At 39.5% G+C, this 24,492-nt stretch overlaps 1 protein-coding gene across 2 annotated transcripts; it reads left to right on the top strand.

The window, feature by feature from the left end:
- The first annotated feature begins 1,496 nt into the window (after positions 1 to 1,496).
- On the top strand, positions 1,497 to 20,445 carry CNKSR3 (CNKSR family member 3). 2 transcript variants are annotated; one of them, XM_054392337.1, is made up of 12 exons: positions 1,497 to 1,690; positions 2,992 to 3,079; positions 5,888 to 5,929; positions 7,709 to 7,828; positions 9,566 to 9,625; positions 12,554 to 12,622; positions 13,353 to 13,499; positions 15,156 to 15,280; positions 17,495 to 17,700; positions 18,190 to 18,284; positions 19,362 to 19,368; positions 20,147 to 20,445. In XM_054392337.1, exons 1-12 carry the CDS (start codon positions 1,512 to 1,514, stop codon positions 20,443 to 20,445), a joined length of 1,437 nt encoding a protein of 478 aa, XP_054248312.1. In that variant the 5' UTR covers positions 1,497 to 1,511. The 2 variants fall into 2 exon arrangements, with proteins under 2 accessions (XP_054248312.1, XP_054248303.1); XM_054392328.1 differs by lacking the exon at positions 19,362 to 19,368 and having other exon boundaries at positions 18,190 to 18,279.
- The last annotated feature ends 4,047 nt before the right edge of the window (positions 20,446 to 24,492 follow it).

Here is a 24,492-nt window from a genome sequence, read left to right on the forward strand (position 1 = left end):
GGGTTTTGTTTGGTGGTTTGTTGTTGTGGTTTTTTTTTTTTTTTTTTTTTTTGGGGTGGGGAGTGGGTGGGTGTTTCCTGAGATGTAACTTTCAAAAGATGCCCACATGCAAAGTTGCATAACTCAAAAGCAAAGCTGCTCAGCAATGCATTGCTATGTAATTCCCACATTTGCACACTGACAGCAAAAAGACCGTTTTGATTACAAAATTGAGTTGGCTTGAGAACAGATAAAAAACTGTATTCCTGACATATTTGGAATGAGATTATTGATTTGTTGCTTAAAACAATTTGGTTTAATGTTACAGAGTGTGATTTCATGTGTTTGAATTTATAAAGGTGAAGTTATGGGCAAGATTTGCAGATTTTGTAGGTTTCAAAACTTGTTATAAAGATTCTGTTGAAAGAAAAATACAATGTTGAAGACTGGCTTTAATGGCTGTGTATAGTGTCGATGTAGTCCTCAAACTTCCAAATAAATGCACTACTGTAATAAAGGAGCACAATTAGGATGTAGTTTAGTGGTCATGGTGGTTGGGTTATGGTTGGACTCAATGGTCTTTTCCAGCTTTAATGATTCTATGAATTACCGAAAACTTGTGATACAAATATTCCAGCTTTTGACTATGAAATTACATTTGCTTCCTGTTGTTGGTTTCATCTCTTGCCACATGAAACTTATCTTTAGTTGTGAATAAATTGTTGCTTCAGTGTTTATGTACCACAGTGGAGAAAACATTTGAAGAAAAACCACCATTTGCTCTGTTTTAACAGAAAGAAAAACAACACAATCCTGTTATTCCAACTGTATTTTAAGATGTCCTATCACATTAGGGTATTTGGATTTCATTCTAATCAAAAAGTGTCCTCTGATCTCATTAATGTCAGAAACTGAGCAAATTTGGTACCCACAAAACATTATTCAGTGGCTTTAGTGTAGAACAAATCTTAGAAGACATTAAAAAAAAAAAAAAGACAAATAGCCAGACCTTTCATCTCATATGAAGTGCTGGAGTGTGTCCAGAGAAGGGTCATGAGGCTTGTGAAGGGCCTGGAACATGTGACCTATGAGGAGCATCTGAGGGAGCTGGGGTTGTTCAGTCTGCAGAAGAGGAGGCTGAGGGGAGATATCAGCCTGAAGGGAGACTGGAAGGAGGAGGGAGCCAGCCTTTCCTCCCTGGTGTCAAGTGACAGGACTACAGGAAATGGTTACAAGCTGCACCAAGAGAGGTTTAGGCTGAATGTTAGGAGGTATTTCTTCACTGAAAATGTTGGTCTGCCCAGGACAGTGGTGGAGTGTCACTGTCCCTGAAAGCGTTTAAGCAGTATGTAGAGCTGGCATTTAGGGACATGGTTTGGTGTTGACCCTTCAGCACTGGGTTGAGGGTTGGAATGATGATCTTTGAGGTCTCTTCCAACCAGATGTATTCTGTATGGTAAATAGAACTCCTCAATAGGGAAATTTATTAAGCTTAATATTCCTTGCAGAACTATGGCCTTGAAACTGACAATATGAAGAACCTGGTTCTCAAGCTGCGAGCATCATCCAACAATCTGCAAAATTACATCAGCAGCCGTAGGAAAAGTTCAAATTATGATGGAAATACCTCTCACAAGCCCCCGAATGAATTCCTTACTTCTGTGGTAGAGCTTATTGGTGCTGCTAAAGCCCTCCTTGCATGGTTGGACAGGTAAGAATAAAATTTGTGTGTGCGTTTTGTTTGTTTGTGTGGTTTTTTGTTTGTTAGGCTGGTGGTTTGGTTTTTTTTGTTGTTATTGTATAGGTTCATAGAATGGTTTGGGTTGAAAGCCACCTTTAAAAATCTTCCATTTCCAACCCTCCCAGACATGGGCATGGACAAGTTCCACTAGACTACTTTGCTCAAGGCTTTATCCAAATTGGCCTTGAACACTGCTGGGGAGGAGGCATCCAACCTCCCTGGGCAACTTTTTTTTGTTTGCTTTTGTTGTTGTTAGTTGTTGTTGTTTTGTAGTTTTGTTTGTTGTTGTGTTTTTAAATTAGTTTTTTCCTGGTGAGAGCCAGAGTTGTTTTCTGATAGCTGCAGCAGAAGCAAACAGGCAACAGAGCCACTTGGGTGCTGTCGGGGATGCAGTCCATGATAACAGATGAACATAAATTCTCAAGCTCCCTTGCTAGCTTTCCTGAGAAGGAAAGTTAGGAAGAGAGCTGGCAGCAAGGAACGGTTTTATCCTTTAGTATCTCTGGTTTCCAGCAAGACCTTGATTCTGTTTCCAGGCAGTGATGTTAACAGCTTGTGCCTCTCACCTAATTCGCTTCTCTCATCCTGTTCCTGACACATTGCCTTAAATGTCTTCTGCAGCGCACCATCAGCAAGATGGCTAGCTTGTCCATGTCCAAACCTGCTCAAGTTACTTCTCAACCCTGCTTCTAGCTCTTTCAGATGTCTAGAGGGTCTGAGGCTCTAAAGTTGCCCTACCTATAATGATCCTTCTCTTAAGACTGACTGTAGAATGTGAAAGTTTTTGGTTTTTTTTTTGGGTAGAGATTAGAGGGTGGTTTTTATGTTGTTGTTTGGGGTTTGTTTGTTTGTTTTGTTTTGCTTTTTAGATTTTTTCCCCCCCCTCTCCATTCTGAGTTTAGTAATCAAAGACATGGACATTAGAAATCTACTCACTGGCAAACCCAAGAGTGTGATTCTTACAACATGGTCAGCATGTTCTAACTTGAGCATGCAGCTGAGAAAACTGCAGTTTGGAGAAACTGACTGGTTCTTCTGGTTCTGCTCTCTATCTGTGCTTATTACCACACACGGCTCGATATTCACTAGTTCTGGTGCAAGGGCAGAGCAGAACTATGTAGTCAGGAGTATTTATGTTGGAAAACGGCAGCCTTGTCTTTGTGTGGACATCAGAGTTACAGCTCTTGCTCTCATGTTGTATTCCTCACTGATAAGGTAGGATGGGAGAAGACTGGTCCCTTCTGTCTAAAGGGATTTTTCTCTTGTTGCAGGGCTCCATTTACAGGTATTGCTGACTTTTCTTCAATGAAGAACAGAATCATTCAGCTCTGCTTGGATCTCACTACTACTGTTCAGAAGGTCAGCTGATTTCTTTTCCTCTTTGCTTTCCAAAAGGGAAGGAAGGGGGGGGTGCTTGGGGAAGTAATGTGCTTGCTGTTCGCAGAATGCTAATTGGAAGGCAGATGTGGAAATGAGAGCTTGTTTGAAGCATTGATAGTCCATGGAGGTCAGTTTTAATTGTCTGTTTTTTCTGAGCTGTGTTTGGTGGGGTTTTTTTTGTTTGTTTATCCCCCCATTTAATTTCCAATTTTGCTGTTGTCATTGTCAGCTGTATCTTGAGTGACTGTGGTTTGAGAGTTACTCCTTGTCTTGAGCTTTAATGGAAAGAGCATTTGTGTTTGAAGTAGTTGATACGCATTTCAAGATTTTTTTTCAAATTCCAGACAACATGTTGAAAAACAGTTATCAGTGCTAACAAAAGGTGAGTCCATTGGTGGTTGCACACATGCCTGTGTACTCCTTAAGTCTTGTCCTGTACAGACTGGTTCAGTCATCACATGGGAAACGCTGCATTCAATGGAAGGAGCTGCCACCTTTACAATACCAAGCCCAGTAGCCAGCCTTCTGCCAGTAGTGTGAGACCACACTTCGTTCATTGTCTGTACGGTGATAACTGAAAGGACACATAGCAACTGGGATGTCATTTTACTCTGAATAATACTGCCTGACTTAAACTGTTCTGATGTGCCATTGCTTTGAAGCAGTGTGTGCACACTTACATTCCTGCTGAACTTGCTTATAACCATCATTCTGTGGTGGTATACTGTTTGAACTCTGAAGGACCATGTTCCATGATATGGGACATGGAACTCTTCCTCTTTGGAGGTGATGTCAAAGGACATCCCATGCACTGCCAAGCTATGATGGCACACAATTATATTGGCTAGATCATTGTGAAAGATAGTGTCTGGATATTATAAGTTTGAAGGCATGCAATTTTTCCTTGCTCCTGACTGTTTTTCATTTGAATGCTGAGTGTGCAATTGCAGAAAGTCATTTACAGCAGAAAGATTTTACAGCTACAACTTTGCACATTATGAGGTAGAACAGAAAATATTTCTAGGAGCAGATGGTGTGAACCCAAGAGTGCTATAGGAACTGAGATAAGAGATTGCTGAACTGTGTTAATAAAACTACTAAAAATGGTGTCTAATCTGTCAGTTAAATCAGCCTTTGATGACAGGGGAGTGGCAGTTGGTGAATACAACCCTGGCCTTTTAAACCACGTCAGAATGCTTCTCTGACAATTTGATGTGAGTTATGATAAAAAATGGGTTGATGAATATGAGAAAAAGCATTAATGGGGAAAAAAATCAATGCTATTTTTTATTGGGATACTTCAGATGCATTAGAATGGTTTGAAGGAGTTCACTTATGTAGAAAAGAGAGATACAGTTGAAAAAAAATATAGATGAATTTTTAGACTTCAGAAATATTTCTTATGAGGGAATAGACTGCGGGAATAAATAGTCAGTCCTCATAGCTGAGAAGAGACCATGTGGCTCTTATGGAACCAATGCTGCTCAGTGTAATCATAAATTATTTGTAAAAGTGGGTGAATAGTAGAGCAAGGCAGGAATGCATTAAGTTTCCAATTGCCTTTAATGACAGCTACACAGATACAAGGAACAGAATTTACACCACTGTTTCTTAAAATTTTATGGCAAACTTTGGGGTTAAAATAATTATCAGTGTAAACAGAAATGAGAAGAATCAGAAGGACTTTGAGCAACTGGGCTGCATTGTGATAGGTGACATTCACTGTTGATTCACTGTGGATTCATGCAGATGTATTTAGCAGGGAAAAGTTATGCTGATCTACAATAATGGAGTTTCAATGATGGAGTTTCAACTTCATAGTAGTGTCTTAAGGCTTTTGCCAGAGTGTGAAAAGTGTAACCTCAGTTCTTGGTAGTCATTAAAACAGTGAACAGGGTATTAAGACTTATTATTGAAACATAAAAGAGAACATAGATGAGTTGCTTTATCTATCTCTTCTGTGTCCATATTTGGAGGACTGTGTGGTTTGTCTTGGATTTCTATATTTAAAAGCACAGAATAGAGGTAAGAAGGACCAAAAGAAATGTTGAGGATGATTCACAGTTCTCTGGGCAGTGTGTGGTTAGATATGCAAGTAGTTATGGCAGGTGGAGATGTCTAAGGCAAATACCTTTTTTAAATGCTGGGATTTGAGGATTTTCTCCTTATAGCTATTGTAAATCTTATTCCATTATTAACTTGCTGTTTTAGTGTTTTAATCTGAGAATCTAACACCATTCTCTACTTCAGCTCTTCTTGAAGAAAATGATGACTTCTGCGGTTTATTACATGAAGTTGTTTCAGTTCAAAGACTTTTGTATCTGAGCTGTGTAAATAGTGCTTTGTTTTTAGTCCTTTGTACCTCAGGAATGTCATCAATAGTGTATTAAAAAATAATTATTTTTCATTCTGTTTTTAACAATACTTTTAGATCCATTTTGATGCCTGGGACTGAGGAGGGCCTGAGCTGGAGTTTATTATTGTAAGGCAAGCTCATGTGCCTGGTCTTCTATGAGTCTAGTTTTACTGTGCAGGATTCTGCTTTTGTGGAAGAGCCTGCTGCTGTAATTGAATTCTGTGTTCTCTTAGTTTTCAAGGTTTATTATTGCTTTTTACCAGGGCCAGAAAATACTTGGTGAATAGCCTGAGTGAAGCTGATCTGATTAATCCCTGCAACATAAATACCTCTATTTCATGTTAAAGTGACAGTCTTGCAGAGTTTTCAGAGATGATGGGTTTGCATGTTTTTTGGTTAATGTAGAGCTCTTGTTCTTGCTTTGTTTTTAGGACTGCACTGTAGCTGACATGGAAGATAAAGTTCAGACTGTAGTAAGTACACATTTCTGTTGAAACTCAGCTGCCTTCATTCATGTTTATTTCAGTGGCTTTTACACTGACTACTGACAACAGCTTTGTAATCCACACATGTAAGCACATCATGCAAGAAAACATTGTTATGGACCATTTTGTGAATATACTTTTTTTGGTAGAGGAAATCAATGAAATTTGAACAGGCAAGTAGTGTCTGTAATAGCGTGGGATCAAGTATTCCTTAAAGTTTCATTGCATAGCTATTTTTCAAGAGAAATTCAGATTTTCAAGGGAGGGGTAGTACTCAAATTGATTGTAGACTAGACCAATTAAGCCTGTGAGGTGTATTTAGTGCCTTAATAAACAGACATTAAACCTTATTAAGCTTCTTCGTATAAAAGAACTGCCCTGCTACAGAACTGAAGTTTTGTCTCTGGTTGTACTTGAGCTTGAGTTTTCATGGCTGTTTGAAGCAGCCTTGTGACAAAAGGAGGAGCGTAATGGAATGCTTTTTATATTTTTAACAGTTAATCATCGCTTCCTGCTTTTGACATGAACCAGGCTGTGCTCTTTGATAAGGCCTTCCGCTAGCTCATAGATGCTTAGGCATTTAGTAGCACAATAACTAAAAATAATGTTGCTCATAAATAATGAGACCACGTAAATGGGAGTTTTTGCATCTTTCCATGCGCGCACACCCACTCTGAAATAGTTATTGTTGTTTGGAGCGCCCTTGTTTGAGCAGTTCCTTGCATTCACAGTTAAGCATTGTTTTGGTTTGTTTTATGGCAGCCCTGCAAATCTGATGTAAAACAAAACAGCAACAAAAAAAGTTGGAACTATTGTTTCCAGGGACATTGTAGTTCAAAACCGATGTCTTCTGTTGAGACAGCTTCTCTGGTCCTGTGATTACATATGTCTACTTTGAAGGGTTCAAATCCCATGTGAAAGATGGCTTACCTTGCTGATTCCCAAACTACTGAAATGTGTACTGGTCCTCACTCCCCTCTCCTTTAAGCTTTCCTAATTTACTTTGCATTGATCTAGTTAATGTCAAAATCCTAAACACACTGGATTGTGTATTTGTGAGTGCAGGGGGGCCCAGATTTTTAGACTTCCTCCCCTCTCCCTGATTGATTAGCCATTTTGCTCATTAAAAGTTGTACAAGACAAAGCCTCTGACTTGACTGGTACACACACAAGGTCAGAATTTGCCTTTAGTTACAATATTGATTTAGGATCAGTTATGTTTTGGTAAAAAGGAAATATGAACCTTGCCTGCATAAGCATTCCAGAAAAGGTCAATTCAGAGGCACAGTGGAGAGAAGGAATGCTGAAATGCTTAAGAGCCAGATATCTGACCTTATACTATCATGCTTTTTATGACAAGTGGTCAGTTTTATCCTTATAGCAGAAATTTCGTATTATTCAATATGAAAAACTGCCAGTTGTTCCCACAAGGAATCACCAAAATTATTCATTATTTTAGTGGGTTATATTTTTTGTTAAAGCAAACAATTTGTTTCATTTCTTGTGTTTATTGGTTGTTTTTTTTTTAAATGAAGAATGTGTTGGCATCCGTTAGTGATGATGAGGTGGCACTAATGGAAACAGGTTGTGCTAGGTTACAGTAAGGATAGGTCTGTACAAATTAAACTCCTGTTTCAGTGATTCTTAACTATGTTTTTATTAGTGGGCCAAATTTTAGACATCGTTTCCTTTCCATTTTTGATAACTGAGAGGGGAGGAAGCCAGGAGTGAGTTTTTGTAACGGTTTCTTGTATGTTCTCATTGTAGGCCAAGACTTTAAACGGTATTTGTGATAAAGCCATCCGATCAACTACAGATCCATTGATGAGCCAGTGTGCATGTCTGGAGGAGGTTCATTTAACCAACATTAAACCTGGGGAAGGCCTGGTAAGGACTGATTCTGGAGTGTTCTTATGTCTCCAGTGTTTAATAGGTAGTTTTGTGAGACAGCACTCACAAGAAGATACTTCAAAACCATTAAGGGAAACAGAAAGATGAGTGGGAAAGGAAATGTGGAGGTTAATTGTCAGGTAGTATGCTGAAGTGGCTGCCAGAGATTGGTATGTACATTGATAAGTTTGATCCCAAATATATTTTTCTGATGGTAAATTGTTGCAGATTTGTGTCTTAACCAGGATGCTGGGGAATTTAGATACTTGTTAAATGAATTGTTCTATTTTTGCAGGTTACTGTAACCAGGTTTTTTTCTAGACTGGGGGAAGGTAAAGGTGATGAGAAAAATGCTATTTGTGTTTCAAAGACATTTTTATGTGTGTTTATAACAAGACAGAAGAATATGAGGATTTTTGAGGTTTGCTGTTGGCAGGAATATAAGAAAACCTTTCAAATGCTCAGTGGCCCTGTAACGTTACTGAATCTAGTTCATTCAGTGGATGCTGTTTAGCTGACTGGTTGTGAGAAACTGTTTTAAATCTTGGTGGATTTTCTGGCTGGGGTACAGACAAACATATATGAGTTGGAGGGAATTTAAATTCTTGAGTGCATTTGTGTTCCGTTTCTCAGCCCTGCAGGCAGAAAAGATGAACGCTTTCAGAGGAAGCTTTGTAATATTACTATGCTATATAATTTTACCTAGGCCACTGGATTTGACTGAATCAGTCATGCATTTTTGAAATTGTGGGGACCTCTTTGAGAAAGCACAAGCTACAATGAAAGAGCACCAGCATAGCCTGGACTAAGTAAGAAACAGGAAGATAGGTGCCTGCAATTGGATATGAGCATGCAAACAGGGAAGGGAACTAGCTGGAGAGGAAGGGGCAAAGAAATTTTGTCCTTTTTCTTGCACTTCTAAGGAAGTGCAGTAGCTTCAGGCAGTTAAGATGTCTGTGACTCTTGAATAACAGTTCTGTATGGCTCTCTGCAAGTGCTTCTAGCAACAGATGTAGGTAGGAAAAGTGGAAATGTATTCATTTATAAGTGATTAAGCCAATGTACTGATCATCTTTTGTGTGGAAAACTCTGCAATAGCCTGTACATAGTCTGTTGGTGATTTTTAAAAAAATTGTGTTCCTACGGTTAACATCCACTGCATCTGAATTTGTCCTTGTAGTCACACTCAGCATAGCATAAAGCCACCAATACTTAGTTCTGCCATAGCTTTCAGTGCTTATGTCACACTGATTTACAGGGCAGTCTGCATATTTACTTGCCAAGAGAAATTGTAAAGGAACATGTAGGCAGTATTTGTAGCCTACCTATGTAAGTGTGCTTTGTATGTAGAGAGCTGGTAGCCATCTAGTAAAACCTGTAATTCTATAGTGCAGAGCAGGCAGTGAAGATAAAAGGTTTTGTTCTAGGCTGAAGACTGGCAAGCCAGCGAGACCAGCAGTGTTTGCTATCACAAACCAGACAGTATTCCTAAATTACGTTCCATATATTAGATGGCTTAAGTAATTATAATTATTATAATGAATGACAGTAAAAGTGACCTGTGAATAGGTTTAGACTGTTGTAATATTAGGCCACACACTTTTCTAGGGAAAATACATGATTTAAAGTGTTTTTAATGTTTTTAGTCAGTTGCCATCAGTTGTTTAATCAGATAAGTCATGCTGGTTGTTTTTTTTCCTTTAAACTTGTTTTTCATTTTCTACTTATATTTAGGGAATGTACATCAAATCAACTTATGATGGATTACATGTAATCACTGGAACTACAGAAAATGTAAGTGAAATAAATGTAGATTAACTGTGGTTATCTGACAGTAGCTTTGAGTTTGACTTTTTTTTTTTTGCTACTACGTCCTGTTTTACATATGGCTTTCATGATACAACAGCTTTAAATACTGTAAGAGGCATCATTTGTTTATCCACAATTTGTAAATATTTTGTCTGCATGGCTTAACTGTTAGTCTAATTAACCTAGTTTCTGCAAGTACATGAGTTAGTTCCAACATTTGCTGTTAAAATAATTGCTATAAGTTACTGTATCTGCTGTTTTGAGTGATTCACAGAATCACAGAATGTTAGGGGCTTGAAAGATCACCTAGTCCAACCCCTCTCTCCCAGAGCAGCATCACCTATACCAGATCACACAGGAATGCATCCAGGCAAGTGTTGAATATCTCCAGAGAGGAAGACTCCACAACCCCCTGGGCAACCTGTTCCAGTGTTCTGTCACCCCCACAGGGAAAAAAATTTTCCTCACGTTTACATGGGACTCCCTATGCCTCAACTTCCACCCATTGCCCCTTGTCCTGTCATTGGTCATCACTTAGAAGAGCCTGGCTCCATCCTCTTGGCACTCACCCTTTATGTATTTATAAACATTAATGAAGTCACTCCTTAGTCTCCTTCTCTCCAAACTGAAGAGACCCAGCTCCCTCAGTCTCTCCTTACAAGGAAGATCACAGAATCACCGAAACGTTCTGGTTGGAAAAGACCCTCAGGATCACCAAGCCCAATGGATAACTCTACAAGATTCATCCCTAAACCATATCCCCAAGCACCACATCTAAACAACCTTTAAACACATCCAGGGTTGGTGACTCAACCACCTCCCTGGGCAGCCCATTCCAGTGTCTGACCACTCTTTCTGTGAAAACTTTTTTCCTAATGTCTGATCTAAACCTACCCAGTTGTAGCTTTGAGGCCATTCCCTCTTGTTCTATCACTAATTACCTGTTAGAAGAAACCAGCACCTGCTTCTTTAAAATGTCCTTTCAGGTAGTTGTACAGAGCAGTGAGGTCTCCCCTCATCCTCTTTTCCAAATAACCCCAGCTCCCTCAGTCACTCCTCATATAAGATTTATTCTCCAGGCCCTTCACCAGCTTTGTTGCCCTCCTCTTTACTTGCTCCAGTACCTTGACATCTCTCATGTATTGAGTAGTGTGCCTGAAACTGGACACAATACTCGAGGAGTGGCCTCACCAGAGCTGAGTACAAGGGGACAATCACCTCCCTACTCCTGCTGGACAGAGCATTTCTGATACATTGGCATGTTGTTCCACTCCTCCTTTATAGACTTTCAAGACCCATCTGGATGTGCTCCTGTGACCTGGGCTAGATTCTATGGTCCTGCTCTGACAGGGGGATTGGACTCGATCTTCGGAGGTCCCTTCCAATCCCTAACATCCTGGGATCCATTCACTTAATGATTTTTTGTGCTGGTATCTTTCCATAAGTGCTTACAGAATCTTGCTTAGCGAAGTCATTTGGGTGGCCCAGGCTGAATCAGTTTTCTTGTTAGGTTTGGAATGATATTTTAGTAGCTAACTCCAGAATCCAATGTTTTGGAACGCAGTGAAACTGCACCCCAAAATTAACAGTATTGTACATTGCAAGGGCCAGGGAAGTCCATGAATTTGATACCAATCAGCCAAGAGAATTCCTGAGTTGTAAATTCCAGCATCATGTTGGTCTGAATCTAAACTTTGCTCTTTTCTCTGTTCTCACAATGAGATTGCAGTCTCTGCTGTGATATCTGGCACTCCCCTACATGGGCTGTTGATTGCCTAAAGGACAGCTGGAAATCAGCTTTGTTTTTCTCAAAGTTGACTTTGGCCCAGCATTTGTGATCTTGGTTGACTCATAGATACATATGCAGTTTCTATGGGGGCATTTTCTCTCAGGGGAAGTGAGAAGACAATGAAGAAACAGGGTTACTCATGATAGTTGGAGCCTCCCATAAATTCCCCCATGTTTTCTTCTCTTGTTGCTCTATGTATTCCTACAATTCTGGAGTCTCTAGGAAGAGCTGGCCTGCTGCCAGCTCATGGGGGCATGGGAATGGGAGGAGAAATTGTCCTGGGGCTTGGGTGCAATATACCAGGATAGTATGCTGCTACGCTGTGGGTGTTGTCAAGGCTGTCAGAGTTGGTGTGTAAAAGCAGTGAGACTCTTTCTTTAAAAGCTGCAGCAATAGCTGGTGTATGGCACCAGCTGTAGATAAATGTAAGTAAATATTGACATATTTAGCTATTAATTGCTAATGGTTTCCCAGGGCTTGGCTTTTGTTCCAAGAAAATTGTATTTTAGGGTGTATTATTATTAGATAGGTATTTGAAAAAATAGCTTTATACACACACTCGCTGTGTGCAAGCATATATTTTTTTTTTTTCTGTTGACTTGGTGAGGCAGGGAGATAATTTCACATTTTGGATGTTATTTACATTAGGAAAGGGAAAATGCAACAGATCTATTTTGTTTGTTGGAAGGGTTTTGGTCCTACATTTGAAAATTATTTTTTAGTTCTTTTATTCAGTATTCCTTGAAAGCTAAGTTAAAGATAATTTCTGTGTTAGGATGGAAGTCTTCTCTTCAGTCCTCTCCCACTGCTGTCTGAAACTACAGTGTAAACTGGAGGCAGAGGCAGTGGAGACCATCTCATGACTGAAGTAAAATTTGGTGTGTGACAGATACAGACTCTGCCTTCTCCCTTTTCCTGTAGTTCCCCCAGTGAAAAATGAATTGCTGGTTGTATTTGTTTGTGTTTCTCGGGCCATCAACAGATGTAATGTGTGATTTAGCAGTGCAAAAATTTTCATCAGTGGCCTTCATTATAGATATAAACTTTTGGACTTAGCTTGGTGTGGGTTGCTATAGGAGGTAAGAGAACCTGCTGAAGCATATGCCTCTGGTTTCTCTTTGTAGTCCCCTGCGGATCGATCTCAGAAGATTCATGCTGGTGATGAAGTGATCCAGGTTAATCGGCAAACCGTGGTGAGTAACAAACAGCCTTACCAACCTTCCCTTATCCTTGCTCTGCAAAGCTTTCTCCCAGCATGCTCTACATGGATGAGGTGAGGAGGCAGTTCAGATGTTTCCCTGTTGAAATCTTTGGGTCTTTTTAACATTTTGTTTCTAAGACAAATTCTGTTCTTCACAATATTTTTATATTAAAAATACATGATGTCTCACATTTAAATACTTCATGTATTGTTTAAGATGTTTTTAAGATGCATTGTTACAGTTTACTGCAATATAGATATAAAAACAGCTTTAAAAAAATCCCTGAGTATTTGTCGATTTGTTTGCACCTGGGAATTTAAATAAAGTGATTACATTTTTGCTTATCTCAGGTCAGCAATGCTTTTCAATGTGAGAAACAAACATGAGAAAGGTTGTTCACTGTGAATACCAGTGTTACTCAATTTCAGCACACTCATGTATCCTTTTAGGGCCAGAGCTGAGGCACAAAGAGCGTTGCTTAGTATCTCAGTGTTTAATTTACAGCTTAGGTAGCGATCTTACTTTGAAATAAAACAAATAAGCACCTTCCAAAAGGGAACTTTCCTTTTTTTTCTTTGGTGGCTTTTTTTTTTTTTTAATCTCTTTTCTCTCTTTATGTTCATATTAAAACAGGCAGTTTGACTTAGGGGGTTTGGATTTTCCTTGTTTGCTTTCAGAAAAGAAGCAATAATAAATAAAAGATGTGTTTATTCTCTTTCAGGTGGGATGGCAACTGAAAAACCTGGTGGCAAAGTTGCGAGAGAATCCTGCTGGAGTTAGGCTGCTGCTGAAGAAACGTCCTACTGGCTCTTTCCATTTCACTCCTGCTCCACTGAAGAACCTGCGCTGGAAACCACCCTTGGTGCAGGTGAGAGGCTGCTCGCTCCATTTAGATATCAGCATGGGAAAGCCTTGGTTTTAACTTGAAAAAACAAGTGCCAGAAATGCTCCCAGGGTACCAGTGCTAAAGTATAAGTCAAAGTCCTCTTCTGGTTCCTTAGATAAAAGGGAAAATGTTCTTACCTTTTTTTAACCTTTTGTTTTTGATGCCCTCTTGATACACAGAAGTGTGTTGAGCATTTTAATAGATCTCTGTGCCACAGAGAGAACTTACCTGAGGCGAAACTGCTGATACTGATGGAATTCATTACCACGGAGTAATAAACAGAGGAAGAATTTAGCAGAGTAATAAGTGTTTTGTTGAAATAACTGAGATTATTCCATGTATTTGCCCTCTTTATAGTCTAGTGAAGGGTGGGAAAGTGTTAGTGTTTTTCAAGTTATTTAAACTACTTGTTTAAATAAGATTCAGTTATTGGGCAATTCAGATTGTGTAATGAGAAGACAGAGAAAGTGATGTTAATAACTCTTAAATACCCATGTTGAGGAATGGCTGGTTTTATTAAGAAGCTTAGGGATTAATGCTTACAGGAGGAAATAACCTAATTGAATCTAAACTGATTACCTGAAATTAAGAAAACCAGGGAGAGTTTCCATTTTGACTTCTATTCTGACACATCTGTCTCTACAGTTGTGAGAATAATCTATCAACCTATGAAATGCCAGTGCCTATCACAAGTCTTAAGGCAGGCAGATTTTTCATAAACTGTGTGTAGATGATGTGCTTATGACTCCTTTTTTCATCCTTCTTTTTACCAGTACCTGTGTCTTGTTTTTATGGCATCATATCTGTCATATAATTTGGGCCAAAGATAATAAAACACCATCCAGGGTTACCCAATGCAAAGATTGTGTTTCCAGTGTGAAGACTGGAGGTGGGCTGGGAATATAGGCTGTGCCAAGCAGCATTTCCCTGGGGAGAATGAGTGTTTGGAAGAAGCATGCTGACAGTTCTGGTTTCCAACATACTGGCTGGTAAAAGGCAGATACTTGTGCAAGGATGCTGTTAATTGAGTGGCCAGAATGAAAGCCTTGTCAAAAAGAGGAGAATGCAGTCCTCTTACTAGAAAAGTGTGAGTCCTTCAAGCTTTTACTCTCCTAGAGACAGACAGGAGCCTGACAAGATCATGGAGATGAAGCGAACCACAAAAAGCAAAATGGCAAACTTGCTCAGATGAGCAATACCAAATATTTCTCCTTTGGTTTCCTTGTCCTAGTTGTATCCCTTGATGCAAATGAACGTATTCCTGCGCATGCCTCAGGCATTGCACTGTATGGAATAAGGGTAGTGTATTTAACAGATCTCATTCTTTTAATGCGTCTGAGAAAAAGAGGGGAGGGTTTTGTCTATATTTTTTTCTGTGTATGGAATTTGCAGGAAAAATTGAAGTGGAAAAAGGAAAATACTCTTGACCAATGCATTACATGTGATTGGATTTTTGCAGGGGAGGGACTGCAAAGCTAGCTACAACTGAGGATGGAAGAAAATTTAAATGATAAGAATTTTTTGTGTTCATTAAACATAGTTCATTAGGGGGTAAAATGGTGCTATTGATTATTGAATTAACTTTTTGTGAATGGTAAATCAATATTCAGATGTTTGATAGCTGTCTTACCATTTCAGACCAATCCTCTGCCAAGTTCAGCCCAGTTACCAGAGAGCACCATGGACACCTCACTGAAAAAAGAGAAGCCAGCCATTCTGGATCTGTACATACCACCTCCACCAGCTGTTCCGTATTCTCCTCGGTATGCAAATAAACATGCACAACTGAACAAAAAATGTCTATGTTATGCTTGTTTCTAATCTGGCTTGCTGTTAGAGCTCTCTACACATTATCTTGAGGAAATTACACATCTCACAGACTTTCTTCTGGTTCCTTAACTATGTAGGTTTGCTTAAATTTATGCTTAAATGCATAAACTACCAGGATAGTAACAGATTTTATTAGTAGAACATTATTGTGGGCCATATAGATCAGACTTGTTGCCAAAATGTGAACAGATGTCATTCTTGGTTTTGTTTTGGGGCAATGTTTTTGATTTTTGTTTTAATCTGACTTCACATAGCAAGAAGTCATTTTTATCTGTAACCTTTTTTTTTTTTTCTTGAAAGCAAGGTAAGTCAGTGTTTTGGGAGTTAGAATAGAAAAGAACTTGTTTAAATTGTTAAACCTGCAAGTTGTATACAACAGGAGCATTCCCACTGAGGGGAGAAAGAAGAGTCAATTAATTAAACTTTATTTCTTATCTTGCAGTGTAAGCTATAAAAATGCAGACCTGTGTACACAAAAGGCATGTGGGAGTGGTGGGTGTATGGTATGGCTAGCTTTTTATTTGTTCTCAAGTCCGTGTTGACTCATGGTGGAACCCCGCCAGCCGACCTGGAAAGGTGGTGAACAGAAGAGTTTTCAGGCAAGGCATGCTTCCTGACTGGCCCTGACACTTCAGGTTTCACATAGATAGCCCTGCACAGAAACTGACCTTTTGTTGAAGGACTTTCATGGGAGGAGAGCTTGCCTCCTGTCACTCAAAGCCTGATACAGAGACAGGGGTTGTATTACTGCAGTTTTTAAGGGCAGTGCAGGGGGGAGAGGGTTTCTCCAAGGTAGGGTCTCTCTACCATGTTGACCTGGTCTCTCCCTGTTTTTCATGTTTATGCATGCTCACGTCTCTCTTCTTTTTTTTTTTTTTTTTTTTTAAATGTTTTGGCATAAATCGGGCATAAAGGTTTAGCATTTGAGGTTAGAATGCCTTGGTCTTTTCTTTAAATGGTTACATTTCAAATACATTGGTGAATTATGTTCATTTATTCAGTTTATATTTCCCAAAAAGTCACAAAATCATATCTAGCTTGAGATGCCTTTAGGCCCGAATCTCTGTCAGTGAGGAACTTGTCCTAGGTGACAAGGGGGAAAGGGGAAGTTTTTTTCAACTTTTAAAGAAAATAAGTGTGAGAAACTGTAGCAGCAAGGAAGAGGAGAAAGGGCAGTACTTTTGCTTTCTGTTTGGCTATTGAATTTTACCTAGCATGTTTTGCAGTGCATTTGCGTGCTGTGGCTTTTTTTTTTTTCTGGCATGGATTGTCTTTGGTCCACACTGAGGAGGCAGAGAGCCCTGGCTGCTTTCCCTCCCCATGGCAGTCTCCACGTGGTGGTGGTGTAGGAGAGCTCTCTGTATGCATGTGGTTGTGGTGTAATAGTCTTGCCCCTGAATCTCCATAAACAGCTCCCTCTCATTCACTGAGCTCTACCATTATTCTTGATGGAGAACTGGAAGAAGTGGTATATGCTGTCCAGGGGGCTGTTGTGAGTACTGGAGTACATATATGTTTAGACAGCTGTGTATTTTTATGCCTGACTTGGCTTCAAACAATTAGATTGCAGCTTGTAGGAAGGGGAAAAAACAAAACAAAACAGGAAAATCTCAATTTGGAAGGTAGCTTTTCTTCTAAAAGTGTCTGTTCCTAGCTTTTGGAATGAGGGGTTGCTCTGGGAAGGGAGTTCCTGCAGAAGTTGCTCAAAATCATTTGTATATAAACTATGAATTTATTACTGAAACTGTCAAGGAGGTCTTGCTTTTGGATGGAAGGTGAAGGTGATGAACTTATCAGTGATAGTTATTGGACTCCTATAATTAAGACAGTAAAGCTTCATTCCTCAGATGAAGGTAGTAGATGTTGCCTTTACACAAAGATGTGTAGATTGATATATGTACTCCTCTGTCACAGCTGTGTACTGAACACCAGGCAGTGAATCAGAAGCTTTGATAGCCTTAGAGCAGAAAGGTCTCATTTTTCAAACTTCTTCAGGAGCAGCACCTCTAAACTTCTTGGTGCATTTAATGCAATGTAATTATTCTCTGTGTGTTTAATAAGTGAATTAGCATAAGGGGAGGAGCTTTCTTTTCTCCTTGGTAAATAAATAAACAAACTCTTCCATCACCTGACTTGTGTCCTTTCAGAGACGAAAAAGGGAGTTTTGTGTATGGAGGAGGCAAACCGAGCCAGCTACTGCCTGGGTCCAAGGGTGCCGAGTCTCCCAATTCTTTTCTGGATCAGGAGAGTCGGAGGCGAAGGTTCACCATTGCTGATTCGGATCAGTTACCTGGGTATCCCATAGAAGCAAATATCCTACCAGCCAGGATGAGGGAAAAAACACAGTCTTACGGTCAGTTCATTCTGCTTTCATTATTGCTGTTATGATAAATCCTTTGGTCAGATTAGAATAATTTATGTTAGAAAACTGCTTGTTAGGCTTGATGGATATTAAAGGCAGTCTCTGCAAGCTGTGAATGTGAATGATACTCCACATCTGAAATAATTTCCTTTAAACGTTGTGATTTCTCTAATGAATGTCATTCAGTTGGGCTCTACTGCTGCAGAGTTGGTCATTTCCCTGTGTGTTTTGGTTACAGCTTTTGGTCGTTATGTTCCCTGTAACATGCTGTAAATGAGGAAGGTTGTGGCTGTTCAGTCTCAGCATATTGCTTTCTTATATTTCACCAGTGGAAATATCTTGAATTTCTTTTTTTAAATTTTTGTGCTATTTTAATGCCTTGTTCGTGTACCTCTCACTTTGCTCTGTTGTGAGAAGTATAAATTTCAAAACTGGTTTCCTGAACTTTAATTCCTCATGATCTCCTATATTCGCCTTTAGGAAAACCTCGTCCTTTGTCAATGCCTGCTGATGGGAGCTGGATTGGAGTTGCAGAACCTTTCTCTAGGCCACGAGCATCAGGGAGAAAAGGCAAGGTTTTGGTTTCATCCCTGTTTCTCTTCTCTTCCTCTCCAAACTTTCCTTGGGGTGAACTGGATGGAAGTGTTTAAATTAGGAATGGAAAATTAGTGTTTGCATATTGCTGAACTGATTCAAGATGACGATTGCTGATTTTAGCAGGAATGCCAGATGCTAATTTTGAAATTTGTGAGGCTCTTTGGTGCCAGGGCTCAAATTTTTGTTGTCCCTTCTTAGAATTTTTATGAAAATTAAAAGTAGTTTAAAGTGATGACGGCAGACCTCTATCTATCTCTTCATAGCATGTTGTTTAATATTGATCATAAAATTGCTCTTTTTTTTTTTTTAAGTCTTTCTGACTGTTTAGCTCACTGTGGAGACTATTCTGAAAGCAAACTTGTTCTCAAAATTAAACTGTAGGGCCTTTTAGGAGATGGTTCTTGTTGTAACTACTGCTAGAAAACATATTCTGCAGATCTCACAGAATAAGAGGGAGACAGAAGAAGCTTATAATGTGGGGTGTTAGATTGGGTGGCTTTTTTCCTTCCCCACTGCTCTTCTCTCCCTCCTCCTTCACTTCTGAAAGATTGAGTCATGTTACAATGTCAAATAAGAAAGGATGATTATTTAGTTTATTCTTGAAATCAGTTCTGGACACTAATGTGTAGTTCTAGGGAAAATAGAAGCTGAATTATATTACTTTTATCCAAAAATACAAAGTAATTGCAAGAAGCATCAACCTGGAGGGATATTAGAAACAAGGTATGTAAAAAGTGTAACAGAATGATCACCAGGTGGCAGGGCTGGGGTTTTTTTGTGTGTATGGCTTTACTTTTGATTTTGTGTTGGGTTTTTTTAAACAAGCCTACAACACTGAAGTATATTTCAAGTGTATGTAGGCTGTACTGGGTCTGAAACAAAGGGCTATCTAGCCCAGTAGGATATCTCTAGCAGAAGCTGCCATGGTCAGGTATCTGGGGAAGAGTGAAAACAGCAAAGCATCACAGATCAATGGTCAGAACCAGGGAAGTGCTTCCAATTTTATCTACAAAAGTGTACTTTCTGTTTTCCAGAGTAATATTTTTAGATTTTAGATTTTAGGTTAGTCATGAGTTGCATTCAGACGAATACTTTCAGATGAATACATTCAGATAAATACGTTCAGATACTGGCCTTCCAGGATCTGAAGGGGGCCTACAAGAAAGCTGGGGAGGGACTTTTTAGGCTATCATGTAGTGATAGGACTAGGAATGGAACAAAGCTGGAAGTGGGGAGATTCAGGCTGGACGTGAGGAAGAAGTTCTTCACCATGAGAGTGGCGAGAGCCTGGAATGGGTTGTCCAGGGAGGTGGTTGAGGCCCGGTCCCTGGAGGTGTTTAAGGCCAGGCTAGATGAGGCTCTGGTGAGCCTGATCTAGTGTGAGGTGTCCCTGCCCATGGCAGGGGGGTTGGAACTAGATGATCCTTGTGGTCCCTTCCAACCCTGACTGATTCTATGATTCTATGAATATGGATTCATCCCCAGTCTATCAACATCTTGAAGCACACATTACAAGGTTTGTTAGGTCTCGCTCATGAAGATTATGATTTGCATAAAGGTAATCTGTACTCACAGTTTTAGTGTGTATGAATCTGGAATTTAACAGTCAAACTGTATATTCTCTGTGAATTTATTTTCTTGTTCTTGCCATTGCTTAAAAATACTAGAGCGGCAAAAAGCCATAAATCTATTGGTAGCTGATATGTCCAGGTGTGTTATGGAAGTCAACCAAATTCTAGGTAATCTGAAACCTAACCAGATTATTTTAGTAAAAATATAAAATGCTAATGAAGTGTTTTAAGGCCAGGAATAATTGGGTTTCTTCCTCCTGTTCATACAGGTGATGATGTCCTCTGCAGGTACTTCAGTAATGAAAGGATACCACCAATCATTGAAGAAAGTCCCTCCACAAAGCACCCTTTGTCCAGGCCAGTGTCTGACAAGCAGTTAGTGAGAGGAACGGATTATGTTCGAGGCAGCAGGTGTTTTATGAATACAGACATTCACAACAGTGCAACAATTCCTTTTCAAGAGGAAGGTGCTAAAAAATCCTCTGTTACGTCGTCCACAAAATCTTCCTCCACAGAGCCCTCGCTGTTGGTCAGCTGGATCACAAGACTGAAATTGTTGACTCATTGACTGTTGTTCACAGGACTGTTACCAAGTGCCTTTGCTCATCAGTCAGACTTTTCTACTTTTCAGCTTAACTGATGCATAGTGACTAATGCAGTGTTCCTTTCCTGGAGAATTTGACATTTTTGCCTTTTCGTTTGTGATTTTTGATGGATCAGAGGGTTTCATAGTGCAAGCAGGGATGAAACATAAAGGTCAAGTTCCTTTTGCTGACCAAAAGCTGAGGGCATTTATTCCCCTGGAAATGAGTAAAATTCCAGGGGCAGACATGACCTGAAATATGTATAATGACTCAGAGGAAATCATTGCTTTACTGTAAAGTGCAATGCCTGTTCACTTGTCTGAATGGTCAGAGGCTGGTATGACTAGCTGGATGTCAGAGTATGTAGACCTCAGGAAAAGTTGTTCCTCTCCTGACCAGGAAAGATGGGCAGGGAAAGAGCAGTTTCATGCAATTTAGTGATATCGTTGCGAGTACTGCATAAGATCAACGGTGTCAGCAAGAAGTAGTAGTGTTGTTCTTTCTCTGATAGCCAGAGATTCAGGAAGTCTTGGGAAGAGTTCTCTTATTCAGAGATCTTAGGAAGCTGGACTAATCTAATTATAAATCAAAACAACCTGATCTATAATCCATTTTATTGAAATCTCAGTACAAATGAAGATCACTGAACAACTGCAGTGCTCATCTGAAAAGATACATGGATTGTTACAACATGCCAAGGAAATGCATCTGTAGAGGTGGTAAAAGAGTATATATATTTTTTTTCCTTAATTAAGAATGATTTGCTGTTAACCAAAGTAAGCTTTTAAAGACAGTCTTGTTGGACTTATGAGAACTTTTACAGTGGTTCAGTTTTTGAATGATACATTGTTTTTATGGAGAGTGTGTGCTATGATACATAACAATTGTAAGACATCTTGCTATTTTCTATATAGCTCCAACTTTTTCCCCCTCCAGAATTTTAAAGTAACATTGGGTATTTGGGGAGGAAAATAAAACTTGTTTAACAAAGGAAGATATTGAAGAGGTATTGCTTAAAACTGAATGTACATAAGATTGTTAGTATGCAAACAGTTGTGTTTAAAGTAATTTAAATGTTAAATATAGTTGTATATATTTTTACACTTAGATACAGTTTGTACCTTCCTGTCTGCGGTACTGGGCCCAGATTAGTCAAATGAAAAGAAACAAAGTCTTTTGTATTCCCTGCTAATTATAAGACTAACTATTTTCCTAGATGATACATTGCCAACAGCCTTTACTCCTGTAGCCTTCCTGAATAAAAAGAAGAAGAATTTATTTTTAATAATTGGTGGGGAGAGAGAGAGGTTAAATGCTGGTTTGCACTTTGGACTGGAGCAGGATTTGTATACAATAACATAACATAACATAATTGTGGCTGTGAAGATGTGACCATTCTGCTGCAAAAGCTTATGAAGTTGTGCTACAGCCCCACAGAGATGGGATGTCAAATTCAGTTCTCAGAAATTACATTTGATTGTGACTCACTGATTTAGGTAGGGGCTGGTTTGGACCTTTCTGATCAAAGCAGATTATGATGTGTCTGTCTTGTGCCACTCCCTTCCACTCCCCAAGGTGGCAGTCTGTACTAGAGACATTGCCAAACACAGCTGCAGTGCAGTTGGACCCTAGACCAGTTTGGTCCTGTCTCTGAGAAGAGGGATGAAACTGCTGTGTTGTAGGCACTGTGTATGGTCCAGCCCCAAATGGATGCAACTGTTTCAAATTTACTCACAGTTACTGAACTAGGTTAAAGTCAGAGATGTTTCCTAAACGAGTTTTGTGTCCTCTTTCCCATGGTTTCAAAATTAATGTGAAAGTGTCATGCGTATTGATGCAGAAGAAACTATGGATGTATTCTGTTCCTTTGGGTTTCACCTGGTCACACTTTAGAGACACTGGAAACTTTGTTTCTTTTGTTTTGTTAGGTTCTTTTGGAGTTTGATCTAAGAGTAGTGAAATAAACTTGCCTCAGTGTAACAGGTGGCTTTAAATCACTGCAGCAATGAGGAAAAACCATTGCACACACTTAGGCAGAACGAAACTTTCAAAGTCTGCCTTGTTGCTTAAATACAAGCTAATCCTACCCTCCCAAATGAAAATAAAGCTAAACCAGCCAACCCACGCAGCCAACCAATGTCTTTTCTGTGTACCCCTTCCATGTGCATCGACAGAGTAAGTTCATCATTGTGATAAGTTGCTTGGCTCTTACAAACAGGAGAAACAGCAATATGTTTCTGGAAATCACCAGGAGTGGTGTTGCAGTTCTCAGAGTCTGAGAGCTTAGAAGCTTAGAAGGGCCCCCTGAAGGTCATCTGGTCCAGTCCTACTGCTCTTCCTGTCTCTTGTGATAATCCTCTGTACCGTATAAATTGAAAAGCAAGGTTTAATATCTGAAAAGTTTGAACTCCCACAGGCTGCTGCACTTTCTTTGTCCAAGAGGTTAGATTTGGAAGATGCTGATCATTTAACTTCTTACTGTGTGTAGTGAATATAGAGAGTGCTTGTATAGTTTGGGAATTAAAAAGATTGACAGATATAAGAATCAATCATAGGCAATATCTTTCTGGCTTAGTCTGAGAAAAATGTAGGTAATAGTTAGAAACTGCTGTTATGCAGAAACTTGGCTCATCTCTTGGTGTTGAAGGTAGGTGTATCTGTTATAACAGAAACTGTGCCTAGGTTGACTTCCCTAATGAATACAACATACGTATCCAGATATCCTGCCTTGGTACGGTGCCCCACATTACTCTGAATACACTGTCACAGAGGCAAAACAACAGAGTTAATTGGAAAAATAATGTACACCCCACAAAAAAGGAAAAAGATTATTAGGTGCTCTTGCAAGCAATGTGCCCTTCAGAAATATTGAGCAGGCTTCTATTTTAGTCTGCAGAGTAAATTTGCAAGCCAATACCTTGGGTATTCCCTTACATAATAGTTGTAAGAAAATACTCTTCTAGATGATAACGTGCTAGAGGAAATAAGATCTAAAAATCAATACTAATGGCTTGTAGAGACAGAGTTCAGGGCAATTCTTCAAGCAATGTGTTTCCTCTAATGTTGTGGATAGTTAATCACTGTTTGAGTTCTGGATGACCAACAGAAGTGGGCAGAGAGTACTCATGAGTGTTATACTAATCAATGAACTGATAATCTTTTCTTCCTCCTAAGCGGGGCTTGTTTTAAAAACAACATGCTCTGTGAGCTCGTTGAACAAAATGGGGTGGGGAGGTGGAAATTAATCTAAAACTCAGCCAAACTGGGAAACAGGTAGTGAAAACTATGTAGTTGGATAGGATAAAGAACTATATTTTTACCTTTTTTTTTTTTTTTTAAAAACTTTCCCCCCCAAAAAATTATATGTGCTGTTTTCTTACCTTGCCAACAGGCAGTTTTTATGGACTGCTCTATACCTGCAGCCACATCCTGAATAGACCAAGTGTAATGGTTTAGTGCGAGGGCTAAACTGCCTGGTCCCCCAATACAAAAGTGAGGGGAAGAGTAACACACAACTCAGATAAAGAGGTAAGAGTTTAATGCAACATGAGATATCATAAGCACAATGTATAATTACCTTAGCTAATAATCTAAAGTATCTAATAATTCAATACATGATTACCTTAGCATAGCCTATTTGCAGCAGAAGCACAGTTGAAATGCAGGGGGGGGAAAAAACCCCAAACCAGCATCTAGCTGATGCCTGTTCATTGTGCTGCCATGTCTGCAGAAAAGAGCCAACACCCAAGAACCAGGAACCCAGAAGCAGCAACTGGAACAGGAAGTCTCCCATGTTGCAGTCTGAACTTCAAGCCCCATAATACTTTGATTCAGTTAGCACTTTCATTTTTGAAGCTGGCATGACTGCAGCGTGGTGTGAATAACAGCAGCAGGTTCAAGTCAATCTATGACACCACGTTAAGCTAACCACTCATTAGGCTTTGACATGGACCTTAATGAGAAATTAAGCTCAAGGCCGTTTTTCAAGTTTTACTTCTGCATTCATCAGTCAATTCCTGAAAGTTCTTGTA

The sequence above is a fragment of the Indicator indicator genome, chromosome 2 (genome assembly GCF_027791375.1).
Source record: "Indicator indicator isolate 239-I01 chromosome 2, UM_Iind_1.1, whole genome shotgun sequence".
NCBI classification, from domain to species: domain Eukaryota; kingdom Metazoa; phylum Chordata; class Aves; order Piciformes; family Indicatoridae; genus Indicator; species Indicator indicator.

What these genes read in the sequence shown, in the direction of transcription:
- CNKSR3 (XM_054392337.1), top strand. Translation starts at nt 1,512, where the DNA reads ATGAAGAACCTGGTTCTCAAGCTGCGAGCATCATCCAACAATCTGCAA. An exon ending in AGGTTAATCGGCAAACCGTG is followed by an intron (nt 12,623 to 13,352) that starts GTGAGTAACAAA and finishes ATTCTCTTTCAG; the next exon opens with GTGGGATGGCAACTGAAAAA. An exon ending in GGAAACCACCCTTGGTGCAG is followed by an intron (nt 13,500 to 15,155) that starts GTGAGAGGCTGC and finishes TTACCATTTCAG; the next exon opens with ACCAATCCTCTGCCAAGTTC.